Source organism: Rhizopus microsporus (assembly GCF_002708625.1).
Source record: "Rhizopus microsporus ATCC 52813 unplaced genomic scaffold scaffold_8, whole genome shotgun sequence".
Lineage (NCBI taxonomy): Eukaryota > Fungi > Mucoromycota > Mucoromycetes > Mucorales > Rhizopodaceae > Rhizopus > Rhizopus microsporus.
In genome coordinates this window covers 1,063,497-1,073,203 of record NW_019671923.1, presented here as the reverse complement: position 1 = coordinate 1,073,203, position 9,707 = coordinate 1,063,497, and the positions used below count along the sequence as shown (strand labels likewise).

Sequence of the window (9,707 nt, the reverse complement as noted above, 5' to 3'; positions counted from 1 at the left end):
TGATGCTCTCCTACTCTAGGGGTATAAGAAAGTCTAAACTTACAAATCGTAGCATGCAAACAATTTGTATGAAAAGATAATCATACAGTCATTATGCGCCGCATCAGATCATTGTTATCTACTTTTGACGGTAACTTCACACTTGGCGGCTTGAAATATAGGACGAACATGGTACTCGAATATTTCCTTGGCTTTGCCTTGTCCTCCAAATGGGTTGATCAACACCAAGAGTCGCTTATGAACTTTTGCACCTTCATAAGCATGGTCCATCAATGTCTCACAGAATGCTTCAGCTTCTTGTGCTTTATCATCAGACACAGTATAATATAGCTCATAGAAATCAGCTGTTGAATCATCGTTACTTCTATCCTCTGGCAATACAAAACGGATCTGAATGGTCTTGGTGCGTTGAATGTACTCGGCATAAAGAATGTACTCATGATCTATTGGAAGTAAGGTTGGGTCTGGTCCTTTTCCTTGAATAACGGGTATACAACAGCATATAATCTTCTTTTTCACTTTTGAGAGAGAATAAGCAAGCTGATGAGATGTTATATATAGTCAAGTTACATTTTTGAGATGCGTTAAAATCGCCTTCGATACGAAGTCCTTGCTCATCACAGGTTAGTTCAACGGGGTGAACACCTTTTGTTACTTTTAAAGTGGTCACCATTAGAGATAAGTTGGTTTGGAATCACCAAAAAGAAAAAGAATAAATAAATGCCCAGGAACGACGTTGGCTGTAGAGCTTCGTACAACAAAATATTGAGTGGCCGACCCGTGCTTATGCGCACTGATCTAGATACCGGTTTTTACCCTAAAACTAGACGGTGTTATTTTTTTCTGGACGAATCAAAAGTAATTTTTAGACACTCTGATTACCTTTTTTGGACAAGATGAGGTACAAGAGTGTCTCTTTTTGACTAAACTGGAGCTATTTCTTAAGCCTAGATTCAAGCAACAGGCCCCTTTTACCTGTTTCCTCATAAGCAATAGTGTCTTCAGCCTTAAGACTGGTGAAATCTCTAAATGTTAATACTTGTATATAATAAAGTTATTCCTACCTTTTCAAATTGGTTTAGCACATTTAGATGATATATTTGAATAAATTAAATGGCCATTCCTATCACAGTGTTGATATATTTGCTGACAACACTTCTCTTTATATTTCTTTTTATCTACCCTACAATCTATGTCTGTAGAAGCAGAACAGGTAAATCGGTTGTGAAAATACTCATATGATACTTATCTAAAATGTAGTCCAACAATACAACATTTTCCCAGTCAGAATATCGGCGTATAACTACAATCAAAACATCGTTAAATGGTATAGGCTGGAAGGAGAACTACAGGGCCACCCTAAATGAATTTGTCTGCAGCGTAAATGATCTTGTAACTCACGGGTTTGCTTTTGCAAAGTTCATATTTCTCAAAGAATTTAACAAAGATGGTGAATTTGACTTCAATAAGTATGTAACAAAGGCATTTTTTCAAGAAGTATTACTGGCACTAGTTGATCGTAAAACCAAGGAAGGAAGACTCGCTGAAAAGACACGAGATATCAGACAATTAATAAACACTTATAAAGACGAATACATCCAGGTGTCAAGTTATATACCAATCACACTGACCAATGCTCAACAAATTGCACTTTATGAAGGGACCAAAATACATACAGTATACATTAATAATGTCGCTCAACATTTTGGTAATAGACTCAGAATGTTTTTAAATCTAATATCAAACAAAAAAGAGAAAATTGAAAATATGACTCAAGAAATGAAAAGCAAAGGTTTTACGGATGAGGAAATCAAAAGTTCAGTAAGGACCCATATTACCAATGTGTGTACCCAGCTCAAGTTGAATGTTTCAGCAAAGAAATTCCCTGATATTCCAGCCAATTTTCTAGATAAAAAGGCGTTAGAACAACTACAACAATTTTTAGATGTTTATCCAGAGCACTACAAATTCAAAAAAGACTCTATCTATTATGATGTGAAATCAAGTCCACAAAATCATTTACGTGCATTTTACACTTTGGCAAAACTTTGTGAAGAAAGAAAGAACAAAAGTTTTACTTGTTTTCCCTTACAAACATCTTTTGTCCCTTGTTATGTCACAATTGACGCCAAGATTTTGAATTACCACATTCTTAAGCGCAAGAGCTTTCCTGTTGGCCAAAAGCATGAACTGTGGAAACAAGTCATCAATTATGATTGTAAGGCAATCAAGTGTTCCACGACAATGAATTTTGAAGGAACTTTAGATACCGATGGAGTTGGTGTGTCCTTACTCAAACAAAACTTTAGCCCTGATCGTAGAGGCACGTTGAATGTTGAAAGAAAGCCCTTAAAAGCTGATAATGACGAATTCCGCTATCTAGAAAGCCTGTCGAAGAAGGAATTAGACAATACTTTAAAGAAATGTGTTCTGATTGATCCAGGAAGGCATGACCTCTTATTCTGTATGCATGAAGATAGTTCAATAGAAGAAAAGAAGCTGTTTCGCTTCACGAGAAATCAGAAGTTAGTAGAAACAAAAGCAAGACGTTTCAATAAGCTTCGAAAATTTATGAAACCGGCTTATATTCAAGAATTAGAAGCAAGTCTATCCAAAATACCAGCAGCAACTGTGGATCTTGTCAAATATACCAAATATATCAAGCGTCGATCTAAAGTTTCACAACCTTTAAAACGGTATTACTCTAGTGAAGGTGAATTCTTGGATAGAAACATCGGCTATGTTTACGAAGATAGTGATGAAGACGATCCAGCTATTGGCATAGATGATACTGCCGCCGCTACTGATAACATTTGCCCTAAACCAGCTTTTGAATGTAAGAAATCAAAAAATAAACTTGGAACCTATCTCTCTAATCTTCGTTACATTCACCAAGAAAACAACACCCAAATTCAGCTTGCAGAAGACGATATTACGCAGCTTAACACCGTAATACAACAAACCGATGAGATTTTACAAAAACCAGAAACTACAGAAGAAGGCTTCGAATCCCAAATCAGTATAGTCAAAAATTTACTTGAAGAAACCAAAGCCAAGCTGCCTACCCTCAAATTTCGAAAAATGAAGCTCCAAAGTACCATAAATCGGCAACAATCTGAAAAAAGGTTAGCTAATGCTTTAAAAGCTAAATTTGGAGAAGATGCTGTTCTTGTCTTGGGTAACTGGTCTGCCTCTCACGTGAAATTCCATGAACCAACCAAAGGAAAAGGAATGCGCAAGATGCTCCGACACGAAGGATTTGAAGTCTTACTCATAGATGAATTCAATACTTCAAGCATCTGCCCTGAATGTAACTCGGATTTAAAAAAATTCAAAACTATAGAAAATCCTCGGCCATATAGAAGAAGTAAGATGCTGGAGGTTACATGTCATGGTTTGTTGAAGTATGAATATTGTATACAGATATTAGTAGTAGGCATATTTCATCTCACTCTCATATGTTTGTAGGTGTGTTAACAAAGATTGCTTAAAGATAGAAGGGAAAGACCGAGTATGGAATCGTGACCTTGCTGCTGTCCTCAACTTTCGCAAAATTCTCTTTTCGCTTCGAGAAACAGGTGATCGTCCAGAAGCTTTCAACAAAAGTAGAAAGGATGGAAATCGAAAAAGAAAACCTCCCACCAAAGAAAATAAAAGAACCAAAAGAACCAAACACAATTCCGCCTCAGTTATCGATGAGGCATCCACAGTACAGGGTAAGTTTTATATTATTTTGCACTTTTCTGATGAAAAACTAAATTTTTATTGTCTAATTTCCATATTTGTTTCGTCTAAAAAAGGTAAGCTAAGCATCTGAAAATTATTTTCATTCGTCTAGAAAAAAAAATAACACCATCTAATTTTAGGGTAAAATCCTGTAAAAATGCATGCTTTCAAAGCCCACTTTTGACGTGGTGTTCTGGATCTCGTTGCCCTTGGTGAGGTATATGAATTTCACATTCCGTCAAGTCAAACATTAGAAACGGACAAGTGGAAACATTTGATTGGCCAAGAAAGAATTATAAACTTTAAGCAGCCTGCGTAGCTCTTTTTCTCTTTTTTTCTTTAGTTTTAATCTTTTCTCCATTGGGTGGTGGTGAATTTCTTTTGTTTTGTTTAATAATGTCAGACATCAACAACAGCAACAACAGCAACAACAATACCGATCTTATTTCTGAATTCTTGTCCTTACCTGTTGACTTCAAAGTTGACCCTCTTGTTGTCCCTACAACTAAATCTGTTGTACGTTTAAAGAAGTCAAGAATATCATTGGAAGATAAAGATCAAAAGACAAAGGAAAGAATTTTACGGAACAGAGCAGCAGCACAAGAATCTAGAGATAAAAAGCGTAGATACGTTTCTGAACTAGAATCTAGCAACAAAAAACTATCTGAAGAAAATGAACAATTGAAAAAGAGGATCAAGACCTTGGAGGATCAACAGGCTTTAATAGCCTGTCAGTTCGAAGCCTTGCAAAAATTGAATCCTTTCTTGTTTAATGACTTTTGCGGTTCAGCACGGATCGTAAAGAAGGAAATGGTTTATTAAAGATTGAACTCACCCACCGTTTACAACTGCTGCCATATCACCACCACCCAATGGAAATATTTGCCTAAACCAACACTTCCTTTTCCCTGCAGTGGAGGTTATTAAACAAGGAGGATCCACAAGTGAACACAATTTGCTAGTGCCAACTAATATGTTACCATCACCTGTACTATCACCTTCTTTATCAACAGATGAAGATTCAGTGTATTCTCCAAGTAATCAAACAATTCCTCTGGATGATTTGCTAGATTGGGATGGTCAACAACAAGTCCTTCATGGTTCTTCTTAACTCCTTCTTTTTCTTTCTTTGCATATTATTCATTTTTACTTCATATTTACTCAATAAATTCATAATGCACAAAATTTTTCTATTGCTCAGCCTCTTTTATTAGTTCACATGAATTCATACAGACATTCCGCTGCAACAACTTGGTCCGAAAAAGGAAGTTATCACTATCACATGATTTGATTGCTTTTTTAAATGCTTTTCCAAAACCAACATCGAACCTGTGCGTCAAGCACTTGGTTGCTGAAAGTACACATTTTCCTTTTCTCATCTACTGAGCGTTTCTTTTCTTTAATCATCGTATAAACATTTTGAAATAACTTGGTAGAAAGCGGATCACCATATATAATCACAAGTCCATCGATGAGAATACATTTGATTGAAGGAGACGGTAGACGCACTCACAGTCTGCCAACAATGGAAGAAGTTGCCGCAATTATTCTTATTAAGCATTTTGACAGAAACTCCTGTGACATCGTTCTTAACTTGACGAGCACTAATATAAATGATGGTTTCCGTCAAGAACACGATTTTGAGCAGTACTTCCAACGTATCAGCCAGACACATGCTGCATACATGCCAACGCACTATGTACTGCTATTTCCTCATGAAACATATGGGCGACGTTGGAGTTTGCGTCTTTCCTTTTCTCTCTTTACCGCTACTTCTTCAATCACTGTTCCTGGTGCTTAGATGATGATTCGTGGTTACCTTGTGTCATTTTATTACCCTTATCCATCACTTTTATAAAGAAAATACTTTGAGGATCACAGCAAAATGTGCAATATGTCCAAAGTGAAATGCTTTTTTTCATTCAACAATCATTTTACTATAAAAAAACATGATTAATAAAAAAAAATGCTGTCAATCGTTAATTTAACATGACAAAGCTAACACAGTTGCTTTTCCTTATCCTTTTTTCTTTACTTCAACATAAAGCGAAAGAAAGGCGATGACTCTCTTCGCCTCCAAAGGCAAAGCGCAACAAAGGGAAAGCGATTTAAGCTATAAGGTTGATGCGATATTTATTAAGAGCTCATCACCCGTAGATCGCGGGTTCCCTTCTTTGTTTGTACAAATGCAAACAAGTTTATTCAAAAATACAGCTTTTGAAGCAAGTGATGATGATTTTCAAGAAGCTCCATTACTTAGAAAAGGTAAAGATGATATCTATAGTTCCATCTGTTTTATAACCGAATGCTGTAATAGATAAGAACATTCATACTACTTTGAAAGCTGCTAAAGAAGATACATCTGCTCCTGGTCCTTCAAATGTTGTTACCAGTAACAAGTCACCTATGTCTACAGTCAACAAAGATACGAGTGTTCAAGATGTATTACCTGCTCCTATTACTTCCACTAGCTGTACTTCTGCTTCCATTAAAAGCTCCAAAAAATATCAAGACAAGGTTGATAAGACTGAAACACTTAAAAAGGAAAAAGAAAAGAACAAGACGACAGCTAATGAGCAAAACAAGTACGATGTCATTCTTGCGATAAAACCGATCACTCTCGCTCCTCCAGCAAGTTGCGTCCTATGGATAAGTCAAAAGCGAAGCTTCCAAGGCCTAAAGATACCGTCGAGAAAACTTTTGTAATCAAGACATCTCTGGCTAATACTTGTAAATATCCCAAGTTCGTTACCTTGATTCAAGAAGTAGTTGATCATATTACTTAACTGGTATACACTGGCTCCATTTTTGCTAATTACTATTTCTTGAAACTTTTCGAGAATGGTGAAGAACTACCTGTAACTACTCCAAATCTGTTTTATAATATATTTTCCACCTTTGTTGGCCAAGAAAAACATGCCTTTGATAGTATCAAGAAGAGCTTCATGGCCTTTTGTGAATCTACTTCTCTTACTGAACCTGACTTGGATAAGTATGCAAGTAAAGGATATATGACCATTATTTCTCCTAAGGCTAATCAATACGAAGCATTGGTTCGCAACTATGTATGCTCTACTTACGAAGACAGGACTCTCAGACGTATTATTAATGTTTTATCAGAAAAGGCTTCTTTTTACTTCTGTGGTGATACCGTATCAGTCAAACAGCGCAAGTCTTTAGCAAAGCATATCTTTCAACAAAAGATAAACCCCAAGTTTGCCTGGTCATTCACTGTTGATCGAATAGAACGACATGAAACCATTCTCAATAGCTTTCTTACTTTCTGGTCAACGTACGATGCTTCCAATGATACCGATGTACCAAGTGAAGCTAATCTGTATACTAAACCTCAATGCTACATGAAATGGTTACACTCTATACAGAAAGAAATGAAACAAAAGAAGTCCATTCAAGAAATGAAATCTCAAGACAGAACATCAGGCAGTTATGTCCATCGAAAGTTACAAGAACTTCCTTTTGTCAAGAAGCTGAGTACAAGCAAGTACAGATCGCTAAAAGGAAACACCTTGACCGCTATCGATTCCAACAAGTCCTTGAAAATAGCAAGCAAGCTGAAGGACATTGATAAAATGGATGCCGCTACTGTTCAAACCTTTATCAAAACAGTACAAGCAAGAATTCAAGACAAGACCTTCATACCTCTCAGGCACACTGACCATCGAGAATCAAGGATATTTTTCTTCTCTTGTACAAGATTGATGCTCAAGCGTTCTGAAGACTTGTTCAGCAATTTGAAGACTTGATAATGAGTTAACTTTATGGTACATAGCCATGTTGTCACAACATAAGTAAAAGATATTGCAAGATGCTTCTGAAATCATCCCCATCATATTCTTAGGTAAACATAGTGTAAAACAATAGCATCTTTGGCTTCCTCTTCTATCCATGTATATGGTATTTGTTCATCTTTTGGTAATGCCATCGATGTTGCCCAAAGACGCAGGCATTTGTTATAATAAAATAGGATTATTGCATGACTTGTCACGATCGCTGCGATTGAGCATGGTACATCCTATAAAAATAACGTATTCTTTTTCAAGTCTTTTTTAAGATAAACATGACGCTCATTTATGATTTTGAAACAAATTAACTGATTAATGAGGAGAATTGTATCTTTATTAGCGTTGCATTATGCATAAGAAAATTAAAATGAACAAGTGTATTTATTGTTCTATGATGCGATTTAATTATTAAAAAAGAGTACTTGAGGACAAATATCATCAAATGACTAGCATTGGCATGAAAACTCTTTATTATCAGCATAGTTTTACATGTAATAGAGACAAGTTACAGGCTCATAATATTAGCTGACCAACTTTTAAGTGTACAGACGTATTGAGCTTGGCTTCTAGAAGATTGTATGTAGATTATTTTTTGGCACAGAGTTGTTTGTATTGACCATAGTGACTATTTGATCTTTAAGCTTCAGAAAGTGAAACAGATGCCATTGTTTTGAGATCAGAGCCAGATATACACGGATTCCATTATTCTTCTAGTTCTTTCCATTTCCTGATTATATCCATAAAGTTTCATCGTCCATTTCTTTGATTGATCTACGGGCCTGGTCATGTAAGCACTTTAAGAGGATCGATTCATCAAGCTATATGGGAATGATTAACAGCACACAAGAGTTGTGTAGACAATCCAGAAGACCATAATTGATCTGTGCTAGTGGTAGTCCATGAACGACGCCTCAATGCATGTGTTAGACCCTGTAGAAGACACAATCGACCCTCCTAAAGTGAATCCATAGACCGTACACGGGGCTAGCGTAGATACTCGAAAAGGTTACTGGCCTATGATGGATGAACATTCATGAACAACACGTTTGTTCAGTCATCAACGTATGAGCATGTTTAGCTAGGTTTAAAAAAATGAGAGAAAAAAAAAGATTAAAAAAGGGGGAAGGATCTATTTATCAAAAAATTTGATTTTATGCATTCACATACTTCTTTGTTTTCTTTTGTGTACACTCGTATGCTTCTTTGTTATCTTTTGTGTGCAATCATTTTGAAATTTTCATGCTAGTACTTTTCGCTTTTGGTTTAAATTTCTCTCAACAGGTCCTACTTCTTTGTCTAAAGGCACTTGATTCTCTTTGGAATGCAACTTAAGAGTCTCCAATAGAGTTTTTTTTTATCGTTCTTTTTTCATATTTCCTTTTTTGAAAAGAGTAACAAATAAAAAAGCATCAAGCACCACAGCCTTTACCGCTAATAGTTTCTTGTGCAAAAACACATAGAATGAAATTACTATTGATAGTGTATGGACAACATGTTTTTGGATATCAATATCTTTTCCTTTGAGGTAAGGTGCATGTCATCTATAACCTGTTCAAACCTTGTTCATCTTAATTTTTGAAATGCATTATTTTTTAGGAGAAGTGTATGAATATTTTTTATTGACAGCATATAATAAGCACCGTTGAAATTGCAAGATTCGAAAATTTAGCAATGATATCTCTGTTATTTTGCTCAGCATAGGCTTCAATTTATTGTCAGCACTTTTTGTAAAATAGTCTTATCTATTCATGATTTTTTGGATCAGCTGTACGTTTATTGATGTTTGCTTTTACTACTTACAGAGGACATCTTCACTTGGTTTATTAATTATCAATATCACCAATATTTTTAACAACTCAATCGTTAATAAATACATGTCTCAACAAACGCCTTCTAATAATATTTTTCTTGAAAAGTGTCATATTAACTCAGCTGTTAATAACGAAGAAAAGAGATAAATTTGTGTAATAATAGTGCATTGTATCCAATGATATGGCGCATATGGTTGTCGCAATTGAAGTCTGATACGTTAAATAGAAACCATAATAGCTCAACTTAGTACACTGTTGTTAAAAAACTGAGCAATACATTTTATTTATTAGTACTTTCTCTATGAAATATAGTTGTTGGCTTTTAAAATGTTGACCTTAAGATCAGCTATCAACTTTCGAAGATTTT

At 35.5% G+C, this 9,707-nt stretch overlaps 5 protein-coding genes across 5 annotated transcripts in view; 4 read left to right on the top strand and 1 right to left on the bottom strand.

The window, feature by feature from the left end:
• RHIMIDRAFT_283554 (uncharacterized protein) overlaps positions 1–918 on the bottom strand; it is a 2,496-nt gene extending 1,578 nt beyond the window's left edge. Inside the window, exons 1-2 of the mRNA XM_023613131.1 lie at positions 571–918; positions 123–518 (exon numbers count right to left, since the gene is read on the bottom strand). Coding sequence (XP_023466533.1) covers positions 123–518; positions 571–673 — 499 coding nt within the window. The 5' untranslated portion in view covers positions 674–918. The remainder of the gene's footprint in view (positions 1–122; positions 519–570) is intronic.
• A 65-nt stretch (positions 919–983) lies between these two features.
• Positions 984–3,716, top strand: RHIMIDRAFT_283552 (uncharacterized protein). The gene is made up of 2 exons (XM_023613130.1): positions 984–1,213; positions 1,261–3,716. Exons 1-2 carry the CDS (start codon positions 1,193–1,195, stop codon positions 3,466–3,468), a joined length of 2,229 nt encoding a protein of 742 aa, XP_023466532.1. The 5' UTR covers positions 984–1,192; the 3' UTR covers positions 3,469–3,716.
• Positions 3,717–4,067: 351 nt separating this feature from the next.
• RHIMIDRAFT_137617 (uncharacterized protein) lies at positions 4,068–4,957 on the top strand. The gene has a single exon (XM_023605640.1). The coding sequence runs from the start codon at positions 4,123–4,125 to the stop codon at positions 4,546–4,548; it is 426 nt and encodes a 141-aa protein (XP_023466531.1). The 5' UTR covers positions 4,068–4,122; the 3' UTR covers positions 4,549–4,957.
• Positions 4,958–4,973: 16 nt separating this feature from the next.
• RHIMIDRAFT_137616 (uncharacterized protein) lies at positions 4,974–5,625 on the top strand. The gene has a single exon (XM_023605639.1). It carries the CDS (start codon positions 5,198–5,200, stop codon positions 5,525–5,527), a length of 330 nt encoding a protein of 109 aa, XP_023466530.1. The 5' UTR covers positions 4,974–5,197; the 3' UTR covers positions 5,528–5,625.
• Positions 5,626–5,786: 161 nt separating this feature from the next.
• On the top strand, positions 5,787–7,490 carry RHIMIDRAFT_251733 (uncharacterized protein; the record flags this gene model as incomplete). Its single annotated transcript, XM_023610877.1, has 4 exons — positions 5,787–5,991; positions 6,044–6,311; positions 6,359–6,491; positions 6,567–7,490. The coding sequence occupies 4 exons, from the start codon at positions 5,787–5,789 to the stop codon at positions 7,488–7,490; spliced, it is 1,530 nt and encodes a 509-aa protein (XP_023466529.1).
• Positions 7,491–9,707: the final 2,217 nt, after the last annotated feature.